General features: G+C 38.7%; 1 protein-coding gene across 11 annotated transcripts in view; it reads left to right on the top strand.

Annotated features, from left to right (window-relative positions):
- The window catches only part of STAU2 (staufen double-stranded RNA binding protein 2), a 303753-nt gene that overhangs the window by 181326 nt on the left and 102251 nt on the right, over positions 1–20176 (top strand). For 9 of the 11 annotated variants that reach the window (XM_027561188.1, XM_027561190.1, XM_027561200.1 and 6 more), the window contains one exon: positions 2262–2375. The exons of the other annotated variants lie outside the window; for them this stretch is intronic. In XM_027561188.1, coding sequence (XP_027416989.1) covers positions 2262–2375 — 114 coding nt within the window. The remainder of the gene's footprint in view (positions 1–2261; positions 2376–20176) is intronic. 11 annotated transcript variants of the gene reach the window in all.

Below are 20176 nucleotides of genomic sequence, written 5' to 3'. Positions count from 1 at the left end.
TACACGTTCATGTTCCCCCCCACTGCCCCGGCTCCCCCACTGCCAGCCGTCCGTTTTGGCTCAAGACGCATAGAGGAGGAAGAGTATGCGGTGATTTCTTCTTGTCTTCCTCATACTCCAGCACCTTTGAATATTTGTGGTTGGTGGACTGGGGACTTAATCTGCTTCTGAGACATGTTCTTCCACATTCTACCTCTGTTTCAGGCCTAGTCACTCCTCTGATGGAAGCCCTGCAGAATGAGGAGGCTAACACTTAGCCCAGTTTCATCCATTACTGGTTTCCATGTAGATGATGTTTACTTTTTTTTTTTCCTTGGTTGAAGTATAGTTGCTGTGCAATATTATGTAAGTTGCAGGTGTGCGATATGGTGATTCACAGTTTCTACAAGTTATACTCCATCTACAGTTATTGTAAAATACTACATGTTTTTCCCAGTTCCCTCCGTCCCTGAAGGGCAGCTATGTTTCCTTTGGACTTTACCATGGTCCATGCCCCTAACCTTGTTCTTGGTAGATGTCACTTTGCTTGGCCTGAGTATCCCTTTGGCTTCTGCTGAGACTCTTTTTCATTTAGTCTGACATGTATTGTTCTACCAATATTCAGTGTCTGTAGGATGTCTTAATATTTTACAGGATATTGCAGGCTCATGGTGAGTTAGAAGAAAAGTTAAATCTTTCAGTCCTAGTATCCAAGCCACTGATGGAAATGAAGTTTGAAATTTATTTTTTGGCTGGAAATGTCTTGTGCTCTTTTTGTCCTTCCTAATTTTCATTTATCTAGAAGAAAAAAATAAAGCTGCAGTAAGTTTGCTGACATATGAGCGTGTTCACTATCAGTTTGGGTTTTTGGGAGAGTGACTTGTCTTTCATATAGACTTTCAATTGATGTCAAAAGGTGATTATATTTCATTTTAAAAAGCATGTTTTATGATAGCACTATATCAGACATAATATTTTAACTATACCATAAATGGTTGTGAGCTGTAGCTATTATAGTGTCACCATTGATTGACTTTTGCATAAACCTGTTATGTGGTAAGTTTCATTTCCACCCCCCCTCTCATATTTCACTGCTGCATAGTAAACAACAGGCCCACATTCTTGAACTCGTACACTGAGTGAACTTTTAATTTGCTCAGGAGGTACAGTGAATTCGAACTGTCATCAAATCCTTTTCCCCAAAGTTAATTTGGAAAAAATATTTTTATAACAAAATCTTTAAAGTGCTTTGGAAACAAAGCTTTGTATGTTGGCTTGATTTGAACCCTAAACTACTTTTAATAGATCCCAGGAAGTTTCCCTGCCTTAAGGGACACTAATGGCGAATCTTAACCTTACTGGTTTAAAAATGATGTTAAACCGTTAGATGAGGATTTGTATCATCATTTTCTGTCAGATCCATATTATAACTGTGTGTGTTATATATATATGTATGTTTGTTTATCACAAAAGCAACACGATTTTTACTTTATTAGCTTAGAATTAAACACTGCTTGATAGAACTTTTTTGAAGGATGGAAATTTTTCCATTGGGCAGATGGACTCACATTCCCCTACTCCCACCCCTCATACCTTACCTCTGATAGAGTGTCTTACACATGGTTTTAATAATGGTTGGTTGTATTCAACTAAAAGAAAAATATTATAATAACTTTATTTTGGTCTGTACATTATAAGTCATTTCAGTTTAATTCATTTTGATTTTAATGTCAAAATTCCAGACAGACATGGTATACTGAGATACATACATACATATATATATGTATATGTGTGTGTATATGGATAACATTGGTTTTATAGGGACTATAATGTAGAAATAGAAGAATGTCAGACCAATCAAGTGGCAGTCACACACACATAGAGTCAAAGATGAGGCAAATTCAGGTTGACAAAATTTTATTGGATTCAAATGAACTTGACTTATGTTGACCTTAGAGTCCTTTATGCATTATGAAAAGTTGGACAAAAAAGATGAGTGTAGCATTTAGTTGTGAATTTTTTTTTTCTGGCTGTACTAATGTAGAGCACTCTGCAAAGCATTTCCTAATAATCTTTTAAAGAATATTAATATAAAATATTAATTAAACTTAATAGAGTCTCCATAGATCTTCGAGTCCCAATAAGGTTTTAAATATTTGAATTGTGTTCTGCATAAGTTACGTGAAATTTCTTCTTGAAAGCTAGAACCTTTGCAAAGGACCAGTTGCATCTGGCTCCCTCTTACTGGTGGCGTTCAGCAGCTTGCGTGTGTTCTGTTATAGGTGCACTACTGTGATAGACAGAGTGGCAAAGAGTGTGTGACCTGTCTGACATTAGCCCCTGTGCAGACGACCTTCCATGCTATTGGAAGCTCCACTGAAGCCAGCCATGACCAGGTATAACGTGCCACTACCATTTTGCTGTGCTGTGGCCCAGCTATGACATCCCAGACCATCAACGTGGAAGCTATGTGCACACATACAGCTTTGCTCACCCTAATATATCAGCCACTAGTGCCACTTACTAGGCTTTTGAGAAATCAGAATTCTGTGTGTGTGTGTGTATGTGTGTTGGTAACCTGGTATCTTAGGACATGTCGATTATTTTAGACTTCTGGTTTGTGATTCATTATTAAATATAGAATTCTCTTATAAGGAAGAAGTAATGGCCCTATGTTATTTTTATTTTTAATAATTACATATGGAAAGAAGGGTCAGCAACACAATATAGATAACACTGGAATCTCACTACGATAAACTCACTAAGATACATATGACTTAGTTCTATTGAAGAGAGTTTCATGTTACAGAATATAAAATAACTGAGTAAACTTTTACAACCATCCATTTATTCTCATAACTTGGGATATTATTAAAATGATGTTCCAATGTTGTTTTTACTGTTAAAAGTTTTAGTTCTGAAATAAAGCTAAAAATCTGAAAAGTGTATTTTCTGAAAAGACAAATGCCTTTGATTGTTTAGACAGCAGCTTGAGAATGCATCCTGTTTATAATACATATTTTCAATTAAAATAATCATGAGATTAGACTAAACTAATGATCTAGGTCATAGAATTTCTAGTTTGGAATCAAAATAAATAGACATATAGAGCTTACTGTATGACTAACCAGCTTTGCCTTTTAAATTAACCATTTTCATGCATAACATTCATAACACACTTTCATATCCTTTTCTCAGTAAATTTGAGAATTTCTAATAGTCTTGCCTTACTCTTCTTTTCTAAGTAGTATCGTTGCATGAACAGAATAAAAGAGCATAATAGTGTTATCTTCTCAAATACATGGTTTATTGTCCAGCCCAAACAAGACCTAAGAAAAACATTCCTAAGGGCATACCTTTGTAGTTCATGATGTCCCTGACATTATGGATTTCCGGTCATCATTTGCTTGGTGACAAGGCATTGTGGTGTTTCGGAAGGAGCAATAATCAAATTATAACTAATCTGAGTGTTAGTTACTAACCACAGCATACATAAGCTGCTACAGCCACCTGGGTGAATACTGTCATCTCTTTGGGACTCTGTTTCCAAGGATGCTAAGTGAGGGAGTTGAGTTAGTTGACTTGCAAGATTCATTCTAGTAATCTTTGTGCTCTTGGTTGAATGTGCCCAACCAGTTATTAACAGATAATAGCATGCCAGTCTGGGAAGCAGCTTAGAGGTCTCGCTAGTGCTTCTCAGGGTTCAGCACTGATGTTAGCTCCAGCTGCAGAAGAGACTATAGCAGGGCTTGGAGGCACAGGGTTCGACCTAGATAATGGAATGTTTTGTGTTTCCCTGTATAAAACTGTAGCTGAGCTATATGTCGGGTGCCACAGAGGCATGGTATGAATGGTAGACATGGTTCCTGCTCTTATGGAACACACACTCCAATACTTTCACCCCTCTGAATAATTTGCAAGAAGTCTATCTGCTGCTTATCCAACTCTATATATTCACTCACGCCAAAAAACAAAGGGCAACAGCAGCATGAGATATCCATCCTGCAAAGGTCTCTCCTTAGGCAAAGCAAATAAATAAAAGCATTCTCAGAAACCCACACACTTGAGAAGAGCAGCTCACTGTTGGTAGAGGTAGCTTGTTGCTATAAAAGAGTATTGGACTGGGAATGGAGACCGGAATCAAACCCAACATTGCTGTGAACTAGCTGTGGGACCTTGTCTCTTCACCTCTGGAATTTGGCTTCCTCAAGAGTCAAATAATGAGGCTGGTTCAGGCTTGTACCAAGTCCATATATGTGGATATATATACCAAGTGGCAGGGCTACAGTTAGCCCATAAGGCATTTTTACAAATTAGAAAAAAAAAAAAGACACCTCTGACTCAAAGCATGCAATAGAAAATTGTCATAATAGACAAACCCACAGTAACTACAGTGCAAATGCCCTCCCAGTCGTGATGTGTCGTGCACAGCCTGCACGACTGTACGCAGTGGTCTTAGTCTACATTTAACTGGAATGTTAGCTACTCAGTGGTAAGTAAATAAAGAGATTTTTATACTACAGGAAATACAACTATATTACAGGGGACAAATTTACATGAAATTTTAAGATGAAAAAAAAGACTTCTAGGAAATACATCAAATGGATGGGCAGATAGACAGATGCATAAATGGAGCCATGACTAGAATGACCATCCTGTTTATCAAGCACTCTGCTTTGGTGGCCTCAGAGGTGCAAAGTGGGGGTGGGGGTGTGATCAGTGCCCCTGCCTTGTGCTTGGGTAATTGGGCTTCTAGAGGAGAGCAGACACAGAGGAAACCTCTGCTCCATGTCTTTTCTACATTGTGTTGCCATTTCCTCATACCGAGGGTCTGTCTGAGCAAAAGTTACTCCCCTCACCATACCAAAAGCCTAGGCTCCCAACTCATCAGGTAAAAACATGGCCACTGAATGCTTTTTAACCTATTTTGTTCTTTTTTTTTTTTTTGTAAATATTAGAAAACAGGAAAGTAAAGCAAGAAAAATTACTATTATTTAATAAGTGTCTTCTATTCTTAATTCATCTGAACCACTGCAGTTGAACAAGAGAATAAGTATTTGGAAAAAAAAAGAGCATATGTAAAATGTAGCGGCAGTCCTTCCTAGGAAACTCAGATTGTTCTTATGTATGTAGAAGATGATGGTGAGAAATGGAAGACATCTCTAGCCTTAACCTTTACAGCTGTCTTCCTCCTCCTCCTTTTTTGGGTGTTGGAGCTCCAAGTATTTGTTTTAGATCGACATTGCCGGCATCATCAAGCATCTTAGTACAGACTTCGCTCCCTGTGATACCTCATTTTCTAAAATTCAGCTCTGTTGTAGTATAGTTGGTTTACAACGTTGTGTTAGTTTCCACTGTGCAGCAAAGTGAATCGGTTATGCAGATACATATATCTGCTCTTTCTTAGATTCTGTTCCCACGTAGATTACTACAGAATACTGAGTGGAGTGTACAGCTTGTCTTCTTCATAAAAATAAATGTAACTCTAGAAACCCAGTAAAGTGGAAACTGAATGTGTGGTATACCAGTGCGTTCCCCTCTCTGTACCAAGAGTAACAGGATGGGGAACAGTAAGTGAAATTCTCTATCAAGGTCAACATAGATACGCAAAATAGTCGGGAAAGAGATTCAGTATTTATATGCTGGTGATATCCAATTGTACAGAGCTCTTAATTCTCCCTTTCCCCCATCCCAAACCTGCTCTTCCCTCTTTTTATCTTTTATCTCCTTTCTTTTCTATCCATCCTGGTAAATGACCATCTGCCTTGTTGCTCATGCCACACCCTTTGAAGCATCCTTGCCTCCTCTCCCCCCTTCACATGCTGCATCCAGTCCTAACTTGTCTTCCTCTAAATTACATCTCCAATCCGAACGCTTTTCACCACCTCCAGCATTACCATTCTGGTTTAAGTCAAGAGCATTTTTAACCCAGACCACTACAGTAGTCTCTAAACTGGCTGATCAAAATTATTTTTAAGGTACTCAGATCATATTGCTCAGCTGCTCAGAAACTTCCACTGGCTTCTCATCACACCTGTTGTAAACCCAAACTTTTGTTATGGCCTCCCAAGTTCCTATGTGATGTGGCCCCACTAGCTCTCCAGTTTCAAATCCTGCCACTCGCCTTTTCACTCTGTCCCAGTCTCACTGGCCTTGTGGCCAGTTGCATCATAATAGATGAAAGAAACTAGACTCAAAAGGCTGAGTTCTGTAGATGTGATATATGTGCTGTTCTGGAAAAGGCAAAACTAAAGAGGTAGAAAATACATCGATTGTTGCAGAGGATGGCAAGGGATTGACCGTGGTGGGGAGGGATTGACCATATATCATCATGGAGTTTTGGGGGGTGATTGAGATGTACCATATCTTGATTGTCGTGATAGAAGCATGACTGTGTACATTTGTCAAATTCACAGGACTGTACACTCAAAGACGTAAATTTTACTCTATGCAGATTACACCTCAATAAACCTAACTTTAAAAAACCTCAGACTCATTATTTTATCAGTTACTCATGTGGTATTGATCCCAGGGAAACGTGGAAGGATGTCATCCCCTTTCCTATGTTCTCTGAGTGTTGGGTCCACCTTGGGAACGTGCTGTGTTTAACTAATAGCCTGGGTTAGAGCTCCTCTGAATACCAGTGGTTGATTAAGGCCTCCTAAAATAATTATTAGTTTCCAAAAACTGGTCTGAGTCTGCCCTTGTCTGACTTTAGGGAAAGGGTCTGTAGGCCATTGTTTCCCACTTGGGAACTCTGAATTCACATCCAGGCAGTGGACAGCCTCATTCAGGGCGGTATCTGCCTGGAGGTCCCCACCTGTTTGGGTGAGAATGTTCTACATGTGTTTGCCTTATTCGCCATAAGAAATGTGATATTATACATTCACATTAGTTTAGAATGTTTAATTGTCCAGAATATAAATATAGTTTAAATTTATAGGTGTTGAGTTTTGTTTTAGAAACATTTGTTAACAACTATGTAGGAATCCTGCACTAGATATGGGAGCATCCAAAGATAACTGCCTTAACAGTCCTTATAGTAAGACAGTCCTCTCTGAACCAGTCATCTTGCAAAATTTAAAATTTATAGATCATATGGTGATTTCAAGAACCATCATCCTTATTCATAAGCCAAATTAAAAAAAAACCCACTTATTTGTTAAGGTTGAGCTAGTGAGGATTTTGGTCAGTATTTTTCAGAATATCTTATTTGGAAATTAAATTTATATTGTAGAGTATATATTAGTAAAAGCAAAAATAATACTGCAGAAAGGTTTTTAGAATATCCTATCTTGGTATAACTCAGAAGATGCTATCCGTCCTCTCTCCTGGCCTGATACCCTTCTGCATCTTTATATATCATTCCAAGATGTTACTGAGTACCTCTCCCTCTCTGTCTCTCTGAATTACATCAGTCACCTTCTATTGCAGCCTCAAAATCATAAACTTCCTTACTTGTTTGTATATTTTCTATCCATTTTCATTCAGACTCATTATTAATCTCACGAATTTCACAAATACTGGGTAAGCAAGATTAGTCAAAATACTGTAGCTAAATTTCTGGTTAACAGTGTTACCACTGCCTACCTTAATTTTTTCAGATTAACTCTGAAACTCACCTGCTTTGTATAACTGAAAGAATGAGTTAATAAATCAACCACCTAACGAAGCACTAACTACCCAATGAAGTGTAACCTGTCTGCTTATATTTGCTGTAAACTGACCTGTAGTCATTATCACTAAATGAGATTATCTTACAGAGCAAATGACAATGCATATTTAACACATTACTTAGAATCTTAGAAATCAATTTTACGAGAGAAAAGGAACACAAGCCAAATTTAGTTTCTTTTTTAAAAAAATTGAGGTGTATTTTCAAGTGTACAACATAGTGATTCACAATTTTTAAAGGTTATACTCCATTTATTGTTTTTATAAAACATTAGTTTTATTCTCTGTTTTATACTATATATCCTTTTAACTTATTTATTTTATGTATAGTAGTTAGTACCTCCTAATCTCTTACTCCCAGCTTGTCTCTCCTCCCTTCTTGCTCCCCATGGGTTATTACTAGTTTGAACAATAACCAGATTTATATATAATGTGTTTACCGTGTACTAGATACTGTGCTAGACCCGACTTACATTATTTAATTCTTCTGATAACTTGAGGTAGAAACTGTACCATTTGCTTACTTGTTTCACTTGCTATATTGCCTTTAAGGGTTTATGTCCAGGTTAGTAAAATCAAGTGTAGTTGTTCTCAATACATGCGCTTTGACTAGAATTCAAGGCAGACTTCTCAACGAAAGGGCAACCAACTGTTAAACTGAGAATTTACAAATCTTAGGAGTATTTTCTTCTACTTTTGATTAAATCCTGTTCATAGTTCTTTTTTGGACTAATTACAGATCTCTTTGAGTAATTGGGGCTTCCCTGATAGCTCAGTTGGTAAAGAATCCGTGGTTGGGAAGATGCCCTGGAGAACGGAAAGGCTACCCACTCCAGTATTCTGGCCTGGAGAGTTTCATGACTATATAGTGCATGGGGTCCCAAAGAGTTGGACACGACTGAGCAGGTTTCACACTCACACACTCACTTGAGTAATTGTGTCATAATGTCTTACAGTTGTATAGTAATGTAAAATTAAAAGAGAAAAATACTTGACACTAAGTATATGCTATCCCAACGATCAATACTATCACACTGTAGATTGTAGATTATGTAAAGAATTTCACAGTGCTTGAGTCCTAAATGATAATACATATATTTCCTTGCCCTTTAGTCTAATGGAGTGTATTAGCTCAGATGCTTTTGGCCACAACTAACAGAAAAACTGACTCATTTTGGCTTAAAAAATAAAAAATCTTGTTATCTCGCATAACAGGAAGTTCAGAGGAAGGGTGAACTCCAAGGTTGTTTGATAAAGCTGCTCAGTGATGTCAACAGGGGTTTGGGTTTTACTTCATTTATAAACTCTGCCATCCTCTGCTTTATCCCCTGTGTCATGGAAAGATGGCCACAGTGGTTCTCTGTGTCATTGGTCATATAGCCACATCTTAGGGGGAAAAAAAAAAAAATGAGTTCTGGTCTCCATCTGTCTCCTTTCTGGGGCAAAGATACCTGTAGCTGGAACTCCTCCTGCCATCTTTCCTTCCCAGCTCAGGCCTGGATTGTGTCCATGACATGCCCACATCTAAGCTAGTCACTGGCAAGAGAAAAAGAGATCCCTGCTAGTGTAAATGCTTGGGGTGAAAGGGTTATTGAGGAATCAACCACAAGGACTATTACATGAGGGATAAAATCTCACATAAATAATTTACAATTTTCTAGTGAAAGTGAAGTCACTCAGTTGTGTCCGACTCTTTGCGACCCCATGGACTGTAGCCTACTAGGCTCCTCCCTCCATGGGAATTTCCAGGCAAGAGTACTGGAGTGGGTTGCCATTTCCTTCTCCAGGGGATCTTCCCAACCCAGGGATCGAACCCAGGTCTCCTGCATTCCAGGCAGATGCTTTAACCTCTGAGCCACCAGGGAGTCCTACAATTTTTTTTTTCTAGTAGACCCACTTAAAAACTAAAAAGAAACTAGTAAGTTTAATCTTCATAATATTTTTTTATTTAACCCAATATATCTAAGTTATCACTTCAACCTGTAATCAACTTTTTAAATTATTGAGATATTTCATATTTTTTTATACATCCCATTTTGGACTAGCCTCTTTGAAGTGCTCAGCGTGTTAGAAAGGATGAACTCCAAGGGCGTTATGACTCCGTCCTTGTTTGTGTCTCCAGTCTCACCCTTGACCGCTCTCCATGTGCCTAACTTGTGCTCACACTTTATGCCTTGGAATGTTTGTTCCCACATCTCTTGCTCTCTTGTATCTGTCTGTCTTTGCACTGTTTCCTCTGCTGGGGCTATTTGCTCCTTGCTTATAAGAGAGATTTTGTTATGTCCATCAGATCCAGCAACATGTCACTCCAGTCAATAAGCCTTCTCCAAACCTACTTCTTTTGAAAATTTTTCATTGGAGGATAATCACTTCCCTGTTTTATACAGCAGCTTCCCACTCGCTATCTGTTGCATATTTGGTAATGTATATGTTCGGAGAAGGCAATGGCACCCCACTCCAGTACTCTTGCCTGGAAAATCCCATGGATGGAGGAGCCTGGTAGGCTGCAGTCCATGTGGTCGCTAAGAGTCGGACACGACTGAGCGACTTTACTTTCACTTTTCACTTTCATGCATTGGAGCAGGAAATGGCAGCCGACGCCAGTGTTCTTGCCTTGAGAATCCCAGGGACAGGGGAGCCTGGTGGGCTGCCATCTATGGGGTCGCACAGGGTCAGACACAACTGAAGTGACTTAGCAACAGCAGTAGCGGCAGTGTATATATTTCAGTGCTACTCTCTCAATTTGTCCCACCCTCTCCTTCTGCCACTTCCCTGGTGGCTCAGATGGTAAAGCATCTGCCTGCAATGCGGGAGACCTGGGTTCGATCCCTGTGTTGGGAAGATCTCCTGGAGAAGGAAATGGCAACCCACTCCAGTATTCTTGCCTGGAGAATCCCACGGACGGAGGAGCATGGTAGGCTACAGTCCATGGGGTCTCAAAGAGTCAGACACGACTGAGCGACTTCACTTTCACTTTCACTCCTTCTGTTACTGTGTACAAAAGTCTGTTCTCTGTGTCTACAGATAGGTTCATCAGTACCATTTTTCTAGATTCTGTTATATATGTGTTAATACAATTTTTTTTCTCTTTCTGATTTACTTCATTCTGTATAGCATACTTTAAGTTCATCCACCTCACTAGAACTGCCTCACATTCATTCCTTTTTATGGCCGAGTGATATTCCATTGTATATATGTGCCACAACTTCTTTACCCATTTATCCGTTGATGGACATCTAGGTTGCTTCCATGTCCTGGCTATTGGAAATAGTGCTGCAATGAACATTGGGGGTACATTGTCTTTTTCAGTTATGATTTTCTCAGGGTATATGCCCAGTAGTGGGATTACTCAGTCATGTGATAGTTTTATTCCTAGTTTTTAAAGAACTCTCCATACTTTTCTCCATAATGGTTGTATCCATTTATACTCCCACCAACAGTGCAAGAGGGCTCCCTTTTCTCCACATCCTCTCCAGCATTTATTGTTTATAGATTTTTTGATGATGGCCATTCTGGCTGGTGTGAGGTGATATATCACTGTGGTTCTGATTTGCGTTTCTCTAATAATGAGCAATATTGAACATTTTCTTCCTGTGTTTGTTGGCCATCTGTATAGCTTCTTTGGAGAAACAAAACCTACTTTTTACATCATCCCACCGTTACATTGATGAAATGATTTTCCCATTACTTTTTTCCTTATCAGTCTACCCCTCTGAGCACTGAGGTCCAGGGTGGTGTCTTCTTTGCGTGAGTGTTCTCTGTGACTTTGCTCTGGTGTGATAAAACTGACAGAGTTAGTCGCTCAGTCGTGTCTGACTCTTTGTGGCCCCATGGACTGTAGCCCACCAGACTCCTCTGTCCATGGAATGCTCCAGGCAAGAATACTGGGGTGGGTAGCCATTCCCTTCTCCAGGGGATGTTCCCAACCCAGGGTTCGAACCTGGGTCTCCCACATTGGCAGGCAAATTCTTTACTGTCTGAGCCACCAGGCTCCTCTGTCCATGGGCTTCTCCAGGCAAGAATACTGGGGTGGGCAGCCATTTTCTCCTCTAGGGGATCTTCCTCAGCCAGAGATCAAACCCAAATCTCCTGTGGCTGCTGCATTGCAGGCAGATTCTTTACCACTGAGCCACCAGGAAGCCTAGTTAGGAGGCACTCAATACATATTTATAGCATGGAAATGAATTTCTGAGAAAATTTAGAATGACTTGGATTTGGTAGGATTCATTTGATAGAACTGAGGAGAGAAATAGAATGTTTGGCCCGGGTTGTTTCCTCTGGTGGTGGCTTTATAGGTACGTATTCTATGAAAGCATCTTGAGGCCCTCCAAATGTGACCTCAGAGTATCTAAATAATCTGAATACATATAACTGTCTTTGGGAATCCATCATAGATCTCCATTAATTTCTTTACTGATCTATTTGTAACTTTGAATTTCTCTAACCTGAGTACATCCTTCTCAGTGTCGAGATTCCTTTTTTCAAGTTCCAACACTGCTTTCTGGTTCTAGCATTTCACAATGTAATCTACACATCAGTAGGGCTTCTCAGGTGGCTCACTGGTAAAGAATCCGCCTGCCAGCGCAGGAGACACAGGTCGATCCCTGGGTCAGAAAGATCTCCTGGGGAAGGAAACGGCAACCCACTCCAGTGTTCTTGCCTGGAGAATCCTATAGACAGAGGAGTTGGGCGGGCTACAGTCCATGGGGTCACAAAGAGTTGGACATGACTGAGTACAGGCGCCATTTAAGTCAATATTCACTGAATAGTGTCATGGAGGAGTGCATCCCTCTGAATATAAAGAAGCACGGGCTTCAGAGGTTTGAGCCACAACAAACAGGGCTTTGTATTACTATAAAGGGCACTTAAAGACTGACATTGTGTAATAGCAGGCCTCACTGCATTGTCCTAGGCATAGCTGCAATAGAGTTGTGGCATTCTTTGTATTACATGGACTCAGTATAAGTTTTGAACTTCACTTTTTCACTTGCTCCACTGTCAAACCACAGTGCTGAGGACCATAGGGTTTTGAAAGAGAAGGTATAAACACTGCCATTGGCAGCTTCTAGGAGGTTCTGGAGCTGCCAAAATTCAACAGGAAACTTGATTTTTGTTTATTTTTTATGAAATAGGATGCTGAGAGAGATACTAAAAAGACACATCAGTCTTAATGTTTGTTTTGGGAAAGTGCTTTCATACTTGTTGTTTTTGTATTTTAAGATATTTCTTTTATCTGAAACTTATCCCGTGATTATAGGAATAAAATTTGTTCTGCTGGCTTTCCATTTGCAGTATAAAATTCCCATATGTTTTTCCTTTACGTTTTGTATGTCAGTAATTAGTCCGGTAGTTCGAATAGCATTTTTGTGGTTTTCCTTTTCTTTTTAAATTTTATTTCTTTTTAATTGGAGGGTAATTGTGTTATAGTATTGTGTTGGTTTCTGCTTACATCAGTGTAAATCAGCTATAGGTACACATATATCCTGTCTGTCTTGAGCCTTTCTCCTGCTTACCCAGTCCCACCCCTCTGGGTCGTCACACAACACCAAACTGAGCTCCGTGTGTGATTCAGCAGCTTCCCATAGCCCTCTGTTTACACGTGGCAGTGTATATATGTCAGTGCTACTCTGTCAGTTCATCCCACCCTCCCCTTGCCTTGCTGTGTCCACAAGTTCCTTCTGGTTTTGTTTTTTAGCTATTTGTTTTTTAATTGAGATATAATTGAAATATAACATCGTATTAATTTTAGGTGGATATATGTATATATTGTGAAAAGATTGCCACAAGTTTAGTAAACATCCATCACCACACATGGTTACATATTCAGTCATATCTTCAAAAAATACTTCAGGAGGGAAGGTCACCAGGTAAAGCTTCTTATCACTGGGTAGTTATTACTTAATGGACTAGAACGGGAATCAGGAAACTACAGCCCATGGGCCAAATCCAGCCTACCAGCTGAACTGAGAATGACTTTTAGACTTTGAAATTTTGGGGGAAAAATCAAAAGAAGATTAATATTTAATGAGATAGGGGCTTCCCTGGTGACTCAGATGGTAAAGAATCCGCCTGCAATGCAGAAGACACAGGTTCAATCCTTGGGTTTGAAAGATGCCCTGGGGAAAGAAATGGTTACCAACTCCAGTATTCTTGCCTGGAGAATTCCATGGACAGAGGAGCTTGGCGGGCTACTGTCCATGGGGTCACAAAGAGACACGACTGAGCGACTAACACATTTGTACACACATTTCATGAGATAAGAAAACTACATAGAATTCTAATGTTAATAAGTTTTATTGGAATACAGTCATGCCCGTGTGTTCAATATTGTCTGTGACCACTTTCACTACAACAGAAACGAGTAATTACAACAGAGACCTTTAGCCTACAACACCTGAAATACTTACTGTCCTCTCCTTTATAGAAAGTTTGTTGATCCATTCCTGGAACTAGAAGGAAGAAACATCAGGCATGCACTTTTTGAATTTTGTGTCAAATGTTACTCTAAACATGGTCATTCAGAGTTCATTTTCTTTCAGAAAGGTGTCGTTTTACTGAAAATGTAGCCTGTATTATAATACAGTTAGATTTGGTTGTGAATTTTGGATTTATTTACATTAGAAAGCAGTTTAATTCACTAAGGGAAAAATAATTATCTTTATTCATCAGTATTCACTGAAGCATTGAAAGAAAGTTTACTAATAGCAAAAGGTTACTTTGTGTCATTTTTGAAATCCCATTAGAAATGCTTCTTAACTGAGTTTTGTGTGTAGGTTTTAAATAATAGAGAATATTCTGTTGTTTCCATAATGATCTTTCATCTCTTCATTTCAAATATATAACCAGTTTCCAGAACCAACAATCAGTTACAGGGGAAGGTAATGGGAAGATTGAATATTATACATTTTATAGTATGTGAAAGTGAAAGTCGCTCAGTCATGTCTGACTCTTTGCAACCCCATGGTCTGTGTAGTCCATGGAATTCTCCAGGCCAGAATTCTAGAGTGGGTAGCCTTTCCCTTCTCCAGGGGATCTTCCCAACCCAGGGATCGAACCCAGGTCTCCCACATTGCAGGCAGATTCTTTAACAGCTGAGCCACAAGGGAAGCCCATGCATTTTATAACTGACTCATAATTTTATTTATGCTTAGTGCATCATGACCACGTTTCCAAGAGGTTGTATATATCCTCATATTGGACACACAAGTGACTTACTAACTTAACCCATAAAATAATTTTGGACTATAGTCAAAACCCACGAGTTTATGTTATTGTTTTCTTTCTTTTTTTTTCTTGAAATGATGGAAGCATGCTGAGTTGCTTCAGTTGTATCCGACTCTTTGAGACCACATGGACTTTAGCCCACCAGGCTCCTCTGTCCATGGAATTCTCCAGACAAGAATACTGGAGTGGGTTGCCATGCCCCCCTCCTCCAGGAGATCTTCATGATCCAGGGATCAAACCCGCATCTCAAGTCTCCTGCACTGACAGGCAGGTTCTTTACCACTAGCACCACCTGGGAAGCTCCCTATAGTGATGAAGAACAACTATTTTCATTAACAGTCTGAAATTTTAAGTTTTACAAAACATGACTTTCCAGTTGCACCAAGGAAAAAAATATTTTCAATGTGGTTATTTGCTCTGTACTTCACCTTACCTGTAGCTCAGTGTTTCAGAACAGATTATCTCTTTGAAGATAATTTCAGGTTTGTGATCTCATAGGAGACAAATAGAGTCCAAAAGTGTTTCCTAAAAATTTTTCTCTAATAAGTTTTGTTCTGTTTTGGACCTGTATACATATTCCATTTCAGTAGTTCTATAATTTTCAGCTCAGTATTCTAGTTTTAAATTATTTAAGTAGGAATTTAATATTCCAACTTTTCCTAGGGCTAGATGTTTGATGTTGATTTGAAGATTGTTGGGGAAATATCCTAAAAACCTTTCTGTTAACAGTTCATACTGGTGAATTATAACCAGATACATTATTGAGTCAGTAAATACCACATGTGTATAATTGGCTAAATGGATATGAAAGTTATAATGGAGAACTGTTGCCTATATAGACCTTTTTAAAGTGACGATCAATAGAATATAGTTCCCTCGGTCACAAATTTGAGAGCATTATTGCCCACTAGAGGTCACTTTTATAACCTAAAGAGTATTACGTTCCTCATAAACTCAAATTATGGTGTTGTGTATGATTTATTACACTATTTAAAACTGAAAATCGGTCACCTTCTCTCTCTTAGCAATGCACCTTCAATTAAGTCACGCCTCTCCCCATTTCCAAAACTCGTTTTTAAACAGGCAAGTCACTGGTTATTTTTCCTAATTCTCAATTTTATTCTGTCATCGCTAACAGTTATTTGACCTGCTCTCCTTGTTTCTAAGTTGATAGCTAATGTCTCTCCACATATTTTTAAAATACTCTTTGGTTCATTGGTTGTTTTTTTTTTTTTTTTTTTTTTTTTTGCATCCTCTGATGGGAGGAATGTAAAGACATTTTTTAAAGCCCCAAATATTTAATGGGTGTGAAATTAAACAATAGGGGCCGACACAGTTACTTTAAAATGTCTCTGTTGCCCTTCATAGCCTGTACAGTGATGTACTACCAGCAAACCTGGTACCTTTGGTAAGAAGCATCATCAGTCTACCAAGACCCACACCGGTAATACTTCTCACTCTAACAGACCGTCAGCTGATAGGCTTTGTAGCTGGGTCACCTAACCTCATATGCAGATAGCACCTGCTTTTGTATAGCTTCTTGCCATAGTAAGAAGCCATTCCCTCCTCCAGGGGAGTCTTCCCCACCCAGGGATCGAACCTGGGTCTCCTGCATTGCAAGAAGATTCTGTACAGTCTGAGCCACCAGGGAGGGATGAAACCCTAGTAGGACGCACATAGTAAGAAAATCTCCAGCTCAGGGACAGAGTTGTCTGGCTGCCGTCTCCTTGTTGCTTATACATTTCTGCTTCCTAGACAACTGCTTTCAGAGATATTTGCAAGAGTTAAGTTCTTCAAGGGAGTAGGAAGGTGGGGGAGATACCCTAAGGTGATCATTTTTCTTGAAAGAGTCTTGAAAATGTCCCTGGGAAATCAGAAAGTGTTTTAGTGTAGCATTCAGCTGTCATGTACCGAGCACCGGCTGTGTTTCCACCACTGTTGTTTAGTCACCAAGTTGTGTCCCAGCTCTTTTGCAACAAAGTAGGAAATTCTTCTTTAGCATCCGGTACTCTACCACTGTACTAGATGCTAAAGAAGTATTTCATATTTTGTAAATAAGGAAAGCCCTCAAATTGAGTGCAATTAAAAGTTAGAGACCGGGTATATGACAGCTCTCTGTGCTCCTTGCTCCATTTTGCTGTGAATTTAAAACTCCTCTAAAAAGTAAAGTATTTAAAAGGTAAAAAGTTGGAGAAACAACAAGACATATGCAGAAACAGTTGAGGATTGATTGCAAAGCGACATGATTTAGTGTCAAGAAATGTTTTAAAAATCTATATATGTATATGAATTTTGAAGTTTGACTGTAGCTGATGGAAATGATCAAGAGCAGAAGAATTTACCTGATTAAGCTTCTTTTAAGAGTTGATGGACTATGAAGTGAAAGACAAATTATAAGGGCTTTCCATATAGGGAAAACATGAAGGAAAACAGAAGCATGGAAATTGGCGAGGAGTATGTGGGTGAAGAAAAACTCAACTTGGAGGAAGCTCCAGGAATAAATCCTCCATAAGATCAAGACCGTTGAGTAAGTTCTTGACAGCTAGATTGAGCAGTATGAATTATATGTTCTTTGCATCAAAGAAGCATACTTCAGTCAGAAGCAAGGGATATTATTATACTGGTGCCTGTAAAGTTATTCTATTAGCCACATGCAGAATTGACTGTGATGAACACTTCTGTTGTTGTAATTCAAGAATGAATGGGTGCTAATTACCTTGGTGGGTGTGACTAAATACAGCATTGTAGAGAAAGAATCAGCAGACTTTGGTGACCAGCTGAGTATAGTGGAAAGAAACAGCAATTAAAAATAACATTTAAGGCAAGCTACCAATATGGCATAGTGAGAGCTGAGCAAATCTTCCAAAAAAAACAACAATAAACCTGGACTGAATTGTCAAAAATATCAACTTTAGGACTTGGAAATGGGTCAGAGGCATTCACCAAATTGAGAAATATTTATTGATGGAAAAACTACTGAACTTCAGATGAGAAGGATAGAATTCTTTGGTGTTCTTGCCTGGAGCTGATCTCTTTCCCATCTCTAGGCTCAGCCCACACATTAGTTCTGCAAAGGCAAAGCAGCCATGGAAATCAGCAGTTTCACTGGAGGAGTGGCCTTACTTGATTTAAGTGGAATGTGAAAAACCCATCCCAGTGGCATTGTGAATAAAAGTAAATATCTTAGTAGCAAACCAACAGGAAAGGCTAGCTAGCAGCTCAGTGAAACTGAGCTTATAGTCTTTGACCAATAGACTAGCCAGAAATTTGTTAGAGAGACTTCGAAAATGAACAGTGATAAGGGGCTTCAATAAACTCAACACAGCTGATTAAAAGACTTCATACACATGCAGGAGAGACCAGAGAGGGCTCATGCTATCTACGCATCCCTGGCTGAGTGTACATCCCTGATTTATCTACATATCCCTGCAGAGGAAATGTAAGAGGGCCTGGCAGCAAGTAGAGCCAAAGTAGACCTGAGAACTGCCTGATCTTTGAATGTAATCCTCAACCCAAACACAAATTCATTGTCAGAGAGTAGAAGCTTTGTTGGCTTAGGGTGTTGAAGTACAACCACTGCCCAGTCATTGACTGCCACTAAATTGTATAGACACAAGATGTTTTAAACCCTAGGAGACTGGGTTTAAAAATAGAAAAGGAAAATAATTTTTTTAAAAACTGAGAAGAGACACAAGCAGCCACATGCTGTGAGGGAAATGGAGTCCACAGATTTAATCTAGGCAAATTAATAAATAAGAAAACCACAGCAACAGCAACAATCCTGGAGAGAAACATTAAAACCCCGAGTAACTAAAGTGTATTATCTAAATTTCTAGTTTTCAATAAAAAATTACAAGATATACAAAGAAAGAAAAGGGTAACCAGTATTCCTTGGAAAAAAGTTGTGGGCCCAGATGTTGGACTCAGCAAAGACTTCAAAGCTGCAGTAATAAATATGTTCAAGGAGGTCAAGGAAACCATGCTGAAAGAATTAAAGGAAAACATAGTGATAATGACTCAACAAATAGAGATTTTCAATGAAGAGATTAAAAAAAATTTTTAAGGCCAAATAGAAATTCTAGAGGTAAAAAGTAATTGCTGAAATGAAAAATTTAGTAAAGGGATTGGATTCAATAATATATTTGAGATGGCAGAAAAAAGAATCCATAGGCTTCAAGATAGTTCAAAAGAAATAATCTAGTCTGATTAACAAAAAAAAAGAATAAAAAAAATTAACAGAGCCTCATAAATTGTTTGACAACATCAAGCAACATATAAAAGGATTAAACACAGTTATCAAGGTTGATTTAACATCTGAAAATCAGTTGTTGTTTACATCATATCAATAAAGGAGAAAAACCACATGATAATCTCTAGACAAAAAAACATTTGACAAAATCCAACACCCATTTCTTTCCTTTTATTTAAAGAGTAAAACTCAAAGGTGTGAGTCATTTTTATTCAGCTTAACCAACACCCATTTCTGATTAAAAACTCTGAACAATCTAGGAACAGGAGGGAACTTCCTTAACTTGATAAAGGTCATCTACAAAAAAAACTATAGCTAATGTCATCTTCATGGTGAAAGATTAAATATTTTACCTTTAAGTTTGGGAACAAAGCCTGCTTTCATCATTTCTACTCAACATTATTCTAGAGATTGTATCCAGTTCAATATGGAGAGAAGGAAAAGGAAAGAGAAAAAAAAGACATGTGTTTTGGAAAGGAAGAAACAAAACTACCTTTATTTGCAGATGATATGGTCCTGTGTGTAGAAAACCCTAGGGAAAATACAACCAGCCAACCAAACGAAAGCCCTATTAGGGCTTAAAGCAAGTTCAGTAAAGTTACAGGATATAAATCAATATACAAAAGTCAATTTTATTCCTGTATATGAGAAACAATCCAAAAATAAAATTTCCTGTGTCATTCATTATAGCATCAGATAGAAAATGCTTAGGAATCAATTTAACCAAAGAGATGTTGACTTCACACTATAAAACATTGCTGAGAGAAATTAAGGATCTAAGGTGGCTCAGTGATAAAGAATCTTCGTGTCAGGCAGGAGATGCAGGTTCTATCTCTGGGTCAGGACAATCCCCTGGAGAAGGAATTGGCAACCCACTCCAGTATTCTTGCCTAGGAAATCCCACTGACGGAGGAACCTAGTGAGCTACAGTCCATGGGGTCATAAAGAGTTGAACATGACTTAGCAACTAAACGGCAGCAGCAAATATTACATGAGAGACATTCAGTTTTCATGGATTATAAGACATTATTGTTAAGTTGGAAATTCCCC

This window comes from Bos indicus x Bos taurus, chromosome 14, assembly GCF_003369695.1.
Source record: "Bos indicus x Bos taurus breed Angus x Brahman F1 hybrid chromosome 14, Bos_hybrid_MaternalHap_v2.0, whole genome shotgun sequence".
In the NCBI taxonomy this organism is placed as follows: domain Eukaryota; kingdom Metazoa; phylum Chordata; class Mammalia; order Artiodactyla; family Bovidae; genus Bos; species Bos indicus x Bos taurus.
Note: the sequence above shows the minus strand (reverse complement) of the source record. Positions and strands in the feature narration are given on the sequence as shown.